The following is a 15,631-nucleotide window of genomic DNA, read 5'->3' on the forward strand; positions in this document are numbered from 1 at the left end:
ATCTACTTGCCACAGATAGGCATGTGTAAGCTAATCTAGCACATATATAAGAAGCCAATAAGTGTGATGTGATGTGCATGTCTGTTCCTCTCTGTATCCATATATGGCAGCCTACCTGCTGACCTTGACATTCGGGTGGTCCTTTCAGATCCTTAACATGAAATCAGGTTATCAGGGCCAGTATCAGAGGCCTTGTAAACCCGAAAGCATCTAATTTCCACCATAGTAGTGTAACAGCTTAGAAGCAGTCTGTAACTTGACACGAAAAGCCAAAGCCTTATTTTTATATAAGCAGTTGTACTGAAAGACTCCTATCTTTCTCAATAGCAGGAAGCTGCAGGAGATAGTGCGGAGCAGGGTTGTTCCAGGACTATATGGTTTCATTTGTTCCTTAACACTTTGTCCCATATCTTTTCAGATTGTAAGCCTGCAGGCAAGGGCTATCTCCACCATACCCATTTTAAACCGATTGCATATAAACTGTCCCAAGAGCTTTTTGGCAACATGTTCAGTCAGGATTTCTTACTGTCTCTGATGTGAGAGGTACTAGCATGGACTATCTCAAAGACTCTTGACTGCAACTCATATTTCTTTCACATCGTTAAAACTCAAAACCACAAGGGAGGAAGAATGGCTGTAAATTAGTTTTGCCACATAAGCCACATCCCGAACCCTGTTTATTCATTCCATTTGCACTGGAGAAATTCTCCCCTTTCAGTTCTTAGAAATGCACATTTGTGTAGTTGTGAATATCTGTAACAATTCCTTCTGCATCTTGTGATTCTAGTGAGCCCTTTTACATAATGCTGTTAATGGAACTAATGGCAAAACATAATGTTTTATTTTTGATTATTTCTGAACAAAAATCTGAATTTTCTTATTAACAAACATGATGAAAACACATGAGAAACATCTGCTTGCTTTGTATCTCCTGCATTTAGCAGTAACTCTTGGGTAGGTCTAAGGCCTATTATTTTTAGGTGCTTCTGCAAAGAGGGTGGCAGGTACTCAAGCCCTCTTGGGAGCAGATGTAGACTTGGTTGGCAAAGTCTTCTCGCAGACATAGTAGCTATTGGAATTGCAGGTGAAATCATTCCATTCCCCGTTGATCCAAAGTTGACCACAGTCTTCGTCGCGGTTTAAATAAGTGTTGGGTTCCCCTGTCTTCCAGTTCCTGTGATGAGAACAAGATGCTGAATGTCTTCCAAAAACAAATACTGCCCATTGAGAATACACCAAAAGGATTTCTGCACTTGTCAGAAAACCATGAATATAGGTATACTGGTTGTTGCGGTTCTAATTTTTTTTAACGTGAGAGAATACTTCTCCAGATATTTGCAGGTTCTCCAGCATGATTCTCGGGTCAACGTCCATCAGAGGTTGACCATAGAATTGCTCTGGAGGACCTATGAATCCAGTAAACATATTTTTGAGATACAGCAATGGAGGCAGCAGTGACAAATACAGAAATCTATGAATAATCATATGCAAAGAATCAGAGAATGCTTTGCCAGAAGGAGGGACATGGTTATATAAGAATGTTTTTGATCCAAGAGACAGCCAGTCACTGCAGTGGGATGAGTGGGAGGAGGGAATAATAGAATAGGGAACAATTACCGTATGGAAATTAGAAGGTATTGTTCAAAAGTGTATGTGTGTATGTGTGCATGCAGTTTTTTAGTTGTAGTTTTGTCAACTATTCTAATTTTAAATCAAAATACTTTGAAATATTCGCAAATGCATAACCTGCAAAAGAGGAAGGACAATTAACTGTGCGCAGTAACGTTTGTATTTTGTATATTTTATGTTTTTTGTACATTGCTTTCAAAATTTTGGAGCTAGGGAGGAAAATGATTTTCCTGTCCAAACAGACAATTTGTGGGCGGTATTTTTCAACTGTATGCATTTTGTCATTGTTTAAACACATCACTTTTAAAACTTTTTAAAAAGTAATTTTAATTACATTTCATTAATAAGTAGCAAGCTATATTGAGTCTCCTGCTTTGTGGAGGAAGGTTTTTAAAATCTGGATGAAATGTTTAATGGTAGAAAGGTGTGGAATGGAGCAATGAAAGAAAGGGTTTAAAATCCGAATGAAACTGTGCTAGAAAGGTAGGAAAGGGAGAGACAAGCAAAGGGGTTTATAATGTGAATGAGGTGCTTAATGGTGTGAGTCTGAGAACAGGGAGGAAGACCAGATTTAAATACTCTAAACAAACAAATAAACAAATACTGTATCAAACATGTTGTTAGCTGCTTTGAGTCTCATTGAAATAAAGGCAAAATATAATTCCAAAGTTGAACTTTCCCCCCAAATGGATTTGTGTCTGTGTGTACAGATCTCATTGCAAGCCAGGAATTGATAGATTAATAGTGGACTCTGCAAAGTTCATCTAAGTCCCAAATATCTTAGAGGCACCAGAGTCCATCTGATCTTGGAAGCTAGGCAGGGTCATCTCTAGGTTAGTACTACAAGTGAGTACCAGGTGTGAAAGGCTATATTTCAGAGGAAGGAACTGGCGAATCCACTTCTGAGTATTCATTGACCAAGAAAACCCTGTGAAATTCATTGTGTTTTTCTAAGCTGACAGATGGCTTGAAGGTGTGCTCATGCACGCATGTGCACATACACACGGACAAACACACACTCACACTGTAAAGAGCAAGCTTGGCATTCTCACTCAGTTAATTTATCCCTCGTGGTCAGAAAAGGTTTTTCTGCCTGGTACATACAAGACTTGTGCATTCGGGACTTACCTTGATCCGTTTCGAGTTCAGCTTTCAGTGGGCCCCCCGATCTGGTTTCATCTGAATCTCCCGAAATCAGGAGGTCTGATATTTGTTTTTCATTTTTCATTTCATTTTTTTAGGTGGGGGGACTTCAATCATAGGCTCAATGCACCTGGGCCTACGGGTGCAGGCTTTGGGCCTATGTACCCAGGCCTGGCAGGGCCTGCAGCCTAATGCTGTGTGAGGAGCACTCCTTACTTGACGTTCGGCTGCAGGCCCTGCCAGGTGAGGGCATGTAGGCGTAAAGGCTGAACCCATGGACATTTTGGGCCTATGGGTGCAGGTTTCCCAGCCTACGCACCCTGGTCTGGCAGGACCTGCAGCTGAATGTTGAGTAAGGAGATCTCCTTACTTAGTGCTTGGCTTGCAGGCCCTGCCAGACCCAGACACATAGGTCCAAATCACTGGGGTGCCTGCAGCCGAGTGTTGAGTAAGGAGCACTCCTTACTTGGTGCTTGGCTGCAGGCCCTGCCATGCCCCACGCAATTCATCCAAAAGGCAGGCTTGCCTGTCTTTCCTATCAATTGCATTTTCATTACAGGAAGGACCTTTCTGTTTCATGCCATCCAAATGTATGGAACAAAACAGAAACACGAATGAAATGAATGGGACAAATTTCAGACCCATGACTAGTACATACTTGAAACCTGTGATATAGTTACTGCCATCTAGCCATTTCCACACTCCTTCTGTGTGTAGGTCATGGAGTCCGATCCAAAACCGCTCATTCCTGGTTCGAGTCTCTAGGAAATTCTGCAAGAAAGGAATTTTGACTTCTGTGGTTACATAGAGAATGGAAGGAGGGGAATATTATCTCTGACTTATTAAAAGAAAATAAAGAAGGTGGATGAAATTTATCCACTCTGTATAATAGCAAACTCAAGGGCAAGTGACAATACAATCTGAGCCAAAATGAGGCTAATGAAAAACAACGGGGAGGCAGCAGTCTCATGTAGCCCTGTAAAGGGTATATTCCCAAAAATAAATTTCTTCATTATACAGGAGTGAGCAACACTGGCAGGATCAAAGGCAAATATGTAATATTTGGGATTCCCCAGGGCTACCCGGGAATGTCAGTAATGCAGTCTGAGAATCAGTAATACAGGTTCGGAATCTGTATTTCGGGGGGTGGGGGGTGGAGTTGCATTTTAGAATACTTGCATATTCATAATGAAATGCCTTAGATATTGGATCCAGGCCTTTACATGAAATTAATTTATGTTTTAAATATACAGGCAGTCCATGAGTTACAAACATCTGATTTACAAATGACTCATAGTTAAGACAACAAGAAGGGAGAAAAATCTATCCCTCAGAAGGGAAATTCACTCCTGGAAGGGTTACCATAGGGAAAAAGGTGTCTCCACTGAAGCTTTCTTGCCAATCCTTGTTTCCACAGTCAGCCAACTTTTTCAAAATCCAATTAACACAGGGACAGAAAGTGAGGTGAAGTCTTCTAAACAGAGGCATAGGCAGTAAAGCAAACACCACAGGGGTGTTAACCCTTCCTCATGCTATCCATTTGCTATATATGCTATATGTTTTTGGCTGGAGTTATACTTAAAATGGATTACTGCAATGTGCTCTACGTGGGGCTGCCTCTGAAGAGCGCTTGGAAACTTCAGTTGGTCCAAAGATCTGCAACCAGGTTGCTCGCTTGGGCTGGTTGCAGAGAGCGGACAACCCCCATTGCAGCAGCTCTACTGGGTGCCAGTCTGTTTCCAGGCACAATTCAAAGTACTGGTTATGATTTTTAAAGCCCTAGACGGGTCAGGTTCAGGCCATTTGGCCGATCTCATCCCCTGCCCAGGCCTCTTCAGTTACAACGTTGGAGGGCTTCCCAGTTCTCAGTGTTTATTCCACATTTTAAGGTTAATTTAAGTCTTTTGTTTAATCTCTTTTGCTGTCCACTATTTGTATTATGTTATTGAGCTGAGAGAAAAGTAACTGCTTTGGGTGACAGTGATAGGACATTTGGACAACATGGCCATTCCAGTGAAGTTGGTGATGGAAGAGTATCAATGCTGTAACTGGAGGTCAGCTGTTACCAAAAGTGCTGTGGATTTTGAAGAGGCATGAATAAAGGGCAAAACAGAGAAATGTGCACATCAAGTAAATTGTCATCAGGACTTCTTTTCATCTGGAAATATATGTTCTCAGTGTGAAAGATCATGCGGATCCAGAATAGGTCTCTAGTCATTTATGGACCAACCACCAAGACTACTTCTGGAAGACAATCACACTTGGCTATAAGGGATCACCTATGATTACATATACATCTCTTTGATTATTAAATCATGTACTCCCCTTTGCTTAAAAGGCCATAAGCATTTTGTTGTCTTCTTACCTGTTTTGCTAGGCTATCAACGATGACCAATTGAGACTGTTGCCTTTCACAATCCGCTTTTGCTTGATGCCAGGGAACTGCCTGTAGGGAAAAGTAGTAGCATTTCCCAGAGAAATATTCCCATTGCCTGGTGTTGGCGCCACATGGAAACACTGAGCAAAGAAAAAGACTTGAATTGATATTGAGCAAAACTTTATGAGAAACAAAGAAGTCTAACATAATAAGAGGATAGTGATTGGGGTTGGCAAGAAGTATCATTTGGGTGGACTAGTTTATGGAAATCGTTACATGTTTTGAACAAAAACTTCCTAAATCTGTGAGCCAGTTGAATATGCCCCCATAAAACATCTTCCTAAGCCCATATGTAGACAAAAACTGCAAAAGTCCTTGTGGTGTGTCCTGAAGCTGGTCCCCTCACTTCCGATCGCTTGAAAAGTACGTCTCCTGAAATTGATTTGAAAGTTACAGGAAAGAAACCAAAATATGTCAGGTGGAGGAGGGAGGAAGAGGAGGAGGGAACAGCCCCTGTAAAGGAGTTGGTAGAAACTTACGGTGGAAGTCATTGCCAAAGGGATCCTTTGCAAGATCATCTTTAACCTTCCTGAGTTCTGATGAAACTGCTGCTACTGGAATTGTAGAAGCGAGGAAAAGAAGCTTGCGTCAGAATGTTCCTTTCACCGACTATTTTCCTGCAAATTTGGCTCTCTCGTTTATGAGTGGGACCATTTTTTTTAAATGTCCCTTTCTTCTCATTTTGTTTTTGACTGTTCAGTTGCCAAAATTTCTTTATGCATAAAAGGGAAACATTTGGCATGTGAACAGAATTTGAACAAAGTATTCCTGGGTTTATTTATTTATTTCCCCATCATCTGAACTGTTAAACCTTTCCCTTTTTATCTTCCAGATTACAGTAACCAACTATTTGCTTTTTTTTAAAACATAAGGAATGTTGACAACTGACTTGCAGTCTTCACAGATCATCATTAGGTAAATTTATATTTTGCCTTTCCTATTGTTGTTCAGCCCTAAGGCAACCCTATCATTGTTTTTTTTCTTGGCAAGATTTGTTCAGAGAAGGTTGTTTTTGCCTTCCTCTGAGACTGAGAAAATGTGACTTGCCCAATGCCCCCCAATGAATTTTCATAGCTGCGCAGATAATTTAATCCTGGTTTCCAGAGTTGTAATCCTAAACTAAAATCATTACATCATGCTGCTTACAAGTCTTTGCTGTACTGTACATATCCGACCCCCCATCTAGTAACAACCCTGTGAAGTAGATCAGCACAGAGTTCTGTTTGTCTAGTGAACAAGAACTATCAGCTTCAGCCTTGATGGAAAACAGGGTTCTTAATGGCTAGTCATGATGTTGGATATTTACATATATCCTCCAGGGGCTGGATAACAGAGTGGGAAGATGCTTTTGTGTTAATGCTTGTCTCTGGGTCTCCCATGGATACATCTGGTTGGCTACTGTAGGAAAAAGAAAACTGGACAAGATTGTTCTCTGATCTGGGGACCTATTCACACCACACAGCTACAGAAATATGGTTTCAGTGTAATTGCCATGGTTCCGTTCTATGCAATCCTGGGATTTGTAGTTTGGTCAGAAGCACTAGGGAAGCACTCCTCCCCCCTCCTTTCTCTGAGGATTTTAAAGGCCCTCAACATCTAATCCCAGAATCCCATCAAATGTTGCCATGGCAATTAAAGTGGAATGATACTGCCGGAATTATATAGTGTAACAACGTCCTGGGATTTTCTTATGTTCTCTTATGGGGCAATTGTTTTTTCCATTCAGATGAAAGAATGGAAAATGCTTTGTTCCCATCTGCACAGGCATCCCTCCATATTTGCCTTTTTGACTTCTGTAGATTTGGTTTAAAATGTTCCCTCTAGGAATTGCTAGATTCTCCACTGCAACTATCTGGTCAACTTATTTTAGCTATGCTGGGGGACCTAGAGATTTCTAGAGAGAACAACTTACTAGGAATCCCTAGGTTCTCCAATGTGGTTCTATGAAACTTGCTAGAAGATCTAAAAATCTCCAGGGAGGTGTTCCCTCATTCAAAAATAGCAATTTCTTTATTTGTGGTTTTTCACTTTGGTGGTGACACTGTGTCCCTAATACCAGCAAAGTTTCTTCTACAAATGAAAATGTATCAGTTTATATTATAATAGGGTGGGAGGAGACATACCTTTTGAAAGAGCCACTGCTAAGCCAATGACAACCAGAAAGTAAGAGACACCCAGCAGTACGTAGGTTGGGCATAATGGCCTTTGAATAAGAGTTTTCCCTTTGAAAGAAAGGAGAGAATGAGATAACTGTGCAAATGCTCCCCTGGTCACTGCCGAAACCTGGGGTTCCAAGCTCAGCAATGAGTCCTGGATCACACACAAGCTGCGAACCTGCGTCTTCAGGGGGAGTGTAACCCCATCCAACACAGGTTGTAACCCTATGCCCTGTTCAGCCTTTTGACTGACCAGGAGTCAAGCAGCCAAGCACCGGTTCAGGACCTGAACAGCCTCCTTAGTAGTAGGTGGGAAGGATTGACAGAGTTGGACATCATCTGCATACAGGTGACACTGCACCCCGAAACTCCGGATGACCTCCCCAAGCGGCTTCATATAGATGTTAAACAACATGGGAGACAGTATTGAATCCTGAGGAACCCCAGGGGTTGTGGGGTTGAACAGGCGTCTCCTAATAACACCATCTGGCAACGATCCTCTAGGAAGGACCGGAGCCACTGCAGAACAGTATCTCCAAAGCCCATTCCCGCAAGGTGTCCCAGAAGGATACCGTGGTCAACGGTATTGAAGGCCGCTGAGAGGGCCAGCAGAATCAACAGGGACACCCCCCCCCCCGTCTCGCTCCCGACGCAGATCATCCACTTAGGGGACCAAGGCTGCCTCAGTACCATGTCCCAGCATAAAGCCAGACTGTGCCAGATCCAGATAATCCGTGTCTTCCAAGAATACCTGGAGTTGTGAGGCTACCACACATTCCAGGACTTTGCCCAAAAAGTGGAGATTGGAAACAGGCTGATAGTTGACGAATTGAGTGGGCTCCAGTGATGGTTTCTTCAACAGCGGTTTTATCACAGCTTGTTTTAAGCTCGCTGGAATATTGCTTTCCTGGAGGGAGACATTAACCATCACCTTTACCCACTCGGCCAATCCCCTTCTGGCTTCCTTTAAAAGCCAGGATAGGCAGGGCTCTAGGATGCATGTGATCACTCTCATCCTTCCAAGTATCTTGTCCACATCCTCGGGTTTCACCAATTGAAATGAATCCATCAAAATCGGGCAAGCAGTTGCTCATGTTACATTCTCAGAGACTGCCGTTAACATGGTGTCCAGACCAGAATGGATCAAAGTGACTTTGTCCTCAAAGAACTGAGCAAATGCTTCACAGCAGGCTGTCGAGTTGTCAGGGCTCCCATCCTGGACAGTGGGATTAAATAGGCCTCTGACAACTCGAAACAGCTTGGCTGGACGGTTCCTTGCAGACGCAATATTGACTGCCAGAAAAAAATTCTTTGCAGCCTTTAGTGCCACGGCATATAACCTTAGAAAGGCAACAAGCCGTGTTCGATTTGGCTCGCTCAGATCCAAATGCCACATGCCCTCTAGACTCCTCTTCCTTTGCTTCACTGCTGCCAACTCCTCATTGAACCAAGGAGCTGGTTTAGTTCGGCTACTTGAGAGGGGTAGTTGCGGAGCAATCGTGTCTATTGCCCTGGCCATCTCCCCATTCCAGAGAGTGACCAGAGCATCAACGGGATCACCAGCCAAGGTGGCGGGAAATTCCCCAAGAGTCGTTAGGAAGCCATCAGGATCCATAAACCTCCTGGGGCAGACCATCTTAATGGGTCCTCCACCCCTGCAGAGGTTAGAGGATGCAGTGAGTCTAAACCTGAGCAGGTGATGAGCGGTCCATGGCAACAGTGATAGTCAGCTCCTCCACACCGCCACCATTCTCCCATTCCAGACAGAAAACCAAGTCTAAGGTTTGGCCAGCACAGTGGGTAGGGCCAGATACCCCTTCAGCTGCAGTTATAGATTACTACTGGGGTTTCTTTTCCCCTTAGCTCATGAGCTAATTACTAATTTAAACAGGTCCAATTGACTCCCTAAACACACAAGCTGAAGACCTAAACCACTGGGTTTAGTTTCTCCACACACCAGAATCCAATTTCCACTTTGCTCCGCTGACCAAAACAAACTCACTTTTTAAAATGCTTGCCCCTGCCAGGTGGCAGTTAGCTCCTCCCCTTTGGCGTCTCTAACTTGGATACATTCTAACAGCTGGCTCCGTCGCTACGGCAATGAATTCTCTAAGGCAAGCACAGCAAATGTTGACCAGTACCTATTATATCACAACATCAATGCACACATTTAAAACGTACATTATAATTAGCTATTTCGTTACAGATGCTTATGTTTAGGAAACAATCCAAATAGTTTTGTAACTGAACATTCCACTTTTACCAGAGATATTTTTGTTGAGATTAACAAATAATGTCACAAATTATTATTAAAAATGCAGTTTTCTTTCAAAATGCTATAACAGTTGCTCGAATACTTTATGCCAGACTCTGGAAATAGTTATTTCATCTGTAAGTGAATGGTTGAGCAAACTACTAAACTTTGAAGAATTTGATAAATGAACTTGTCTTGTTGTAGTAGAGTCTGCTGGCAACGATACTACTACTAGTGGGAGTAGTAGAGGAGGGAAACAAGGTCCTCAGGTGTTAGAAGAAGAATAACAACAAAGGAAGTGTATCCGGGAGATACTTATGTCTCCCACAGACGAAGACTCCTTCGAAGGTTTCTCAGAGAGTGAAATGTGTGAGGAGGAGGAAGAAGATGGGAGTAGAGGTGTCAAATGGATTACTTGGGAGCAGGAATCAGACGAGGAACGTCAAAGGAAAAGGATCCGGGACTTTCTTAGTGCTCCCACTGAAAATGAGGATTTTATGGGCTTTACTGGAAGTAATGGGTCTGGGAGTAGTGAGGAGGAAGAGGAACCATTGGATTGGACTCAAGTGCAAGAAGTCAGGAATGTGTGCATGCAACCCACATCCAGTGATATGTTTGAGGGTTTTTCTGGGGATTGGCAATCTGGAGATACCAGGGATTCATGGGGAGACTTAAGTCTTGACAAGAGGTGGAAGAGTTGGAGAGATGGGTGTTGGCGCTCAGCTGTAATGGGTAAGACAGCTGATGGGGATGAGGAAAGGGTGGAGGGCAGCTCATCAACGGATGATGAGTTGTAGGATAAATGAAGGCTCTGAAAGTATGGAACTTTGCAGTAGGCAAAGTGTTGGTTATGTGCCTTGGATTTTGTTGCTGCCACTTCTCTTGTTGGGCTTGGGTCCTGGAATTGCAGGCTGCTGTATTCTTCATGTGCTGACCGGCTTGGACTCTCATAAGTGCGGATTTCCCCTCTCCTTGACCATGGACTGTTTACTGACGCCGCTGCTGCCTTTTGGACTTTAATATCTTCAACTGGGACTTCTTCGACCTTGGACTGCTTTTGGACGATGGCTTCTCTTCACAGCGTTTTGTTTTGTTTATCTTTGAACTGTGTGATTTTGGTGCATTTTGCTAGAACTCTTATTTAATCCAGATTATTTGCCAGTTTAATCCAATTTTTTTGCTTAGTTCGTTTTTCAAGCTCTAAAGCTGCAAACTTTGAGTTTTGGCCAGAGACACTGAAGGAAGTTTTTTTTACTTTGACTTAATAAACTGTTGATTTGTTTACATTATTGTGTCTGGCTCTTTAAGGCATCTGAGTTCCGACATGTCTCCTTACAAAATAAAACAATACAATGTTTTCAAAATAATTTGAAGCCTTTCACAGAATATATAGGTAAAATATTTTAAGTGGACCATAATGGTGTTGAGTGACTAAAAATACATTAACAGAAAGAAGAATGTTATAGGATTAGGTCATCTTTGTGTACTTTACATAAATAATACCTATATACATTTATAAATATATATTGCTTCTTAAGAGCTTTGATAAGACAAAATATTGTAAAACTCTATCCTGTTGTAGGGTCGGAAAGTTTTCTTTCAAATAGGATACACATGTTTTGCTATTATTAGAACATGTAAAATTACTACTGTTAATTAGTGGCTTTATATACCAATAATTATGTTATAATGTGTACACTTTGTTAATAAAAACAAAAACAAAAACTTATTATTGTTTAGATTTCCCAATAGCCAATGTCACCCACTCCAACTGTTCACCCGGTCCAAACCGGACCCATTATATATATTTTCCCACACAGACACTTTTTAGACATGGTATCGCTTTTGTGGAGTTATAATGCTTTGAAAAAAAAATTATGTTCAGAAATTCCTGGATTCAGAAGGTAACCAGGGAAGATGTGCTAAAGAGTTGAACTGATGGTGGTGATGTTTTTATTGTACTTATATTTTAATGTATAATGATGATGCATTGTGCTGTTTTGTATATTACTGTATATGAACGCATGTTGTGAATGGCCTGAGTCCCTCCTCGGAGGTGAGAAGACCGGTATATAAAACTTCCAAAAATAAATAAATAAATAAATAAATAAATAAATAAACTGAGACTGTGAAATCTGAAAGATCACTAGAATATTGCATACGTATCTTGTACTTCTCCACCAGCCCCTGTCTTGAAACTATATTGCACAAGCTCCTACCTTCCGAGTTCAGTATTTATTAGTGTTCAGGCTATTGGTTGTTTTATTATGTTGTTTGATGTTATTATGATGTTGTTTTATTTCATTGCTTTGTGTTTTTAATCTATGTCTGTTCGGCTTGTCCCTATGTAAGCCGCCCCGAGTCCCTTTGGGGAGATGGAGGCAGGGTACAAAAATAAAGAAGTTGTTATTATTATTACATGTAATGAAAAACAGGGAGAAAAGTGAGTACAGCTGCTTACAGCTGGTTATTCTAGGTTAAACAAAATGAGGAAAGAAGTGTAGTGAAAGGTCTTGGTTTCAAAAGCCTTATAGTTTGATTTGCATGGAATACAGTATCATTATCTCTATAGATGAAATAACCCTAGCGATGTCCAACCTCTGGTCAGGGAGGAATCTGGGGAAGACGAGGAGGAATGGGTACACTGATTTGTTAAATGAGTAATCACTAAAGCTGATCACACACTTCTACATATTTACCAAATAATTTGAGTCCTGATTCCAGTTTTTTAAAATATTCAAGGTATCTTGTGGTATGTACATACACAGAAAAAGACCAATAATGAAGACTGTAAACAAAATACACAATAGCTGTTAAGCATAATAGATAAAAGATTTCATTACATCAAACCAATTTTTCAGATAATGGAGAATAAAAGACATCACTGAAAAGGCCATTGTGTTGGCACCAGGCAAACTGCACCTTTGGTTGCTACAACTGTGATCCAGAAAAGAACCACCACAGCTAATTTCTTTTAAAAGGCAGCTGGTGGGGAATGGGATTTTTCAGCTAAAATATGTACAATCTTTTTGTGAGACACAAAACGTCAATTACAAATAGAGAAGTTTTACCTCGGTAAGACCGAAACGCGTCTGGAAACCTTTCTCCATCCATTTTGAAAAGGTGTGTGCTGGAAGGGGCTGTTTTTTGTTTTGTTTTGAAACACTTTCTAAAGCAAGGATTTTGTAATTTCTGTGGGATGCTTTATCTAAAAGATTACTTATTAATTGGGGAAGATCCAGACCTCATCCCTAATTTTCTAATATAATTCAGACCACTGTTTCCTGCAATATACCCAGTTTTAAAAGCTCCTCCCATGGCAGATACTGTTATCTTCTCTAGGCTTTTGTAATGGATGCAGGATATAAATAAAATGAGTAAGAATGCATTTTAAGGGCATTTCATGTTTGATGAATCAGACTCTAGTACAACCTTGCAATTGTATAACAGGAACTGATCAGGACCTTCTTAATTTTCAAAAAGTCCTTGTTCTCCTACAACTAGTTTAGAAAAGGAGAAGTAGGGATTCCAAAGGAGATATTAAGGTGCATCTACATTGTAGAGTTAATACAGTTTGACACTATTTTAACTGCCATAACTCAAAGCTATGGAATCCTTGTAGCTTGATGAGGCACCAGCACTCCTTCACAGAGAACGCTGAAGATCTTCTAAAACCGAAAGCTCCCATGATTGCCAGAAATAGATGCTCAATAATAAGGAAGAGATTATTTTTGTCCCTTTATTATATAGATAGGAAGAAAAGGCAAAACGTGGAGATTTCAAAACTCAGAGGAGACGTGACATTTTCCCTCTGCCAGTCTCCTGGCAATTGGCAGCTAACAACAACAGAATCAAAATCAATAGCTGTTGTTGGTTTAGGCTACATGTAAACATTGCAATATGTTCTAATCTGGAGGACAGTGAAGAGTGGCAATTCTCTGAATGATGTGGCAATTTAATTTTGCAGAAGACAGATCTTTTTGGGTTTTATGTAATGGGTATCACGAATTTTGATTGATTTAAAAACATTTCCATTGATTTAAAAATTAGATATTATACATAAAAATATTTCCTGGCAAGACTTAAAAGAAATTCAAACAATCCTGGGGATAAGACTGGGGGAAAAGAAGCTTAAATACTTGGGAGTTTACATTAAAATAATAATAATAATATAATACAAATAAACTATAATCAAGTATCAAAACAAATTAGTAAGCAGATTCAAAATTAGAATAAATGGAACTGGGACCTAACAAATAGGATCAAAATAGTTAAGATGATGATTCTTCCATTTTTTTTATTTCTCTTCCAGGCATTACCATTTCAATATACCAAATTAAAAATGGGACACCTCAATAAAAACCTGGATGGTAGGAGCCAATAAAAGTAGAATATCTAATTTGTCATATTATTCCCCACAAGAAAATGATGAGAAGCCCCCAACCAACAAAGCTATTTTGAAGCATGCCAATTAGTGAAACTATTAGAATTAGAGTTTGACGATGCAAAAAAAAAAATGGGTAAGAATTGAGAAGTCAATAAATCAGTGGAATCACTGTTCATGTCTAAAGGTAAGGGTGAAAAGTAAAGAAATAAAGAAAATGAAAGGAAGTCCACTATCTTTGATATTAGGATGCTGGAAAAATGGCAAAACAAAATCCCAATAAACAAAATAGACAGACCCCAAATAGGAATAGGAATATTAGATAATAAAAAAGATCAGATAAGTGATACTATCTTTAAATAAAATGGTATAACAAAGATAGGGGATCTTTTAAATTCAGATGGAATAACGAAAGACCAAAAGGGAGTTAAGAGACAAATGTGGGTCAAGCAATTGTTTGTTATGGCACGAAATATTGCAAAAGAGTGGAAGAAGAAGGTCCTGAGACAGATTTAGATCAAATATTACAATGGAAAACTGAGAAATAAAAAGGAATTATGGGATTCAGATATAACAAACTAATAGATAACCAATATAATTTGAAACCTACCCTGTTAGAAGTATGGAAAGAGGAAATAAACTGTAATCAGGACTTAGAACTGTGGATAAATTCAATCAAAAACATTTAAAGAAAAAAGAAATACAATGTAAAATACAGACAATACAAACAAAATGGTATAGGACCCCCCCCCCCCCAGCAAATAGCCCATATTACAAAAAGAACAACTAAAACCTGTTGGCATGAATATAGGGAAACCAGAATAGTTATCCATATCTGATGGGACTGTGCCAAGGTACAAGAACTCTATAGAAAAATAAAGGGGGAATTATTAGAGCAAAAATTAGGGTTGAACAAGAAACAGTTTTTTACTCTGAAACTGGAAGGGAAAAGCAGCAATAAAGATTGGGGTGAGACAACTAAATATAGGTTAGCTGTGGCCTAAGTTATGGTCACCCAGGGATAGAAAGTACATTAAAAAATTAGATGTACAAAAATGGTATGAATATTTAGCAGACTATATGCTTCAAGATTACATTATGGATAGGAAAAATAAAGATACCAATGGATACCCCAGTGGTAAATGGGAAGAACTGATAACCAAGGCAAAGGGCAACAGACTCTTTATCCCAAGGAGGGTGGGGGTATGTGTGCGAATCAGCTTTGTGGCAGCTGCATGGCACATGGAGCCAATTTGGGTTAATGTGTTCTTGAATTGTGTTTTAAAAAGTCATGGGTTGCTCTGGATTGGCCCCAGAATACGTGTCCATGTAGAACCACTAATGTTGGAGGTAGAACCTCAAAGAGTTAAGTCTCAGTGTATGTTTTCCACAGAACAAGAATGAACTAGATCTGTTGAACTCTTGTGCTCTGCCATCATATCCAAACCTTTACACATAAAAAAAAGACCTTAGTAACTTGAACAGAGACAAAGAGTGCCAAGTCCGAAGGGTATTCAGTGGAGCAATCACTATAGGATAACAACTTATATTTTCATGTTAAAATATATTTTATTACATTGTACAAAAACACATTTATTACATTAATTATAATTTAAAGGCTTATCAGT

General features: G+C 40.1%; 1 protein-coding gene across 1 annotated transcript; it reads right to left on the reverse strand.

Annotated features, from left to right (window-relative positions):
• Nucleotides 1-819: 819 nt before the first annotated feature.
• LOC132768185 (hepatic lectin-like) lies at nucleotides 820-12,797 on the reverse strand. Its single transcript, XM_060763848.2, has 6 exons — nucleotides 12,691-12,797; nucleotides 7,333-7,431; nucleotides 5,689-5,763; nucleotides 5,138-5,289; nucleotides 3,431-3,543; nucleotides 820-1,174 (listed from the first exon to the last, which is right to left on the reverse strand). Exons 1-6 carry the CDS (start codon nucleotides 12,731-12,733, stop codon nucleotides 1,009-1,011), a joined length of 648 nt encoding a protein of 215 aa, XP_060619831.2. The 5' UTR covers nucleotides 12,734-12,797; the 3' UTR covers nucleotides 820-1,008.
• Nucleotides 12,798-15,631: the final 2,834 nt, after the last annotated feature.

This window comes from Anolis sagrei, chromosome 2 (genome assembly GCF_037176765.1).
Source record: "Anolis sagrei isolate rAnoSag1 chromosome 2, rAnoSag1.mat, whole genome shotgun sequence".
Taxonomy (NCBI): domain Eukaryota; kingdom Metazoa; phylum Chordata; class Lepidosauria; order Squamata; family Dactyloidae; genus Anolis; species Anolis sagrei.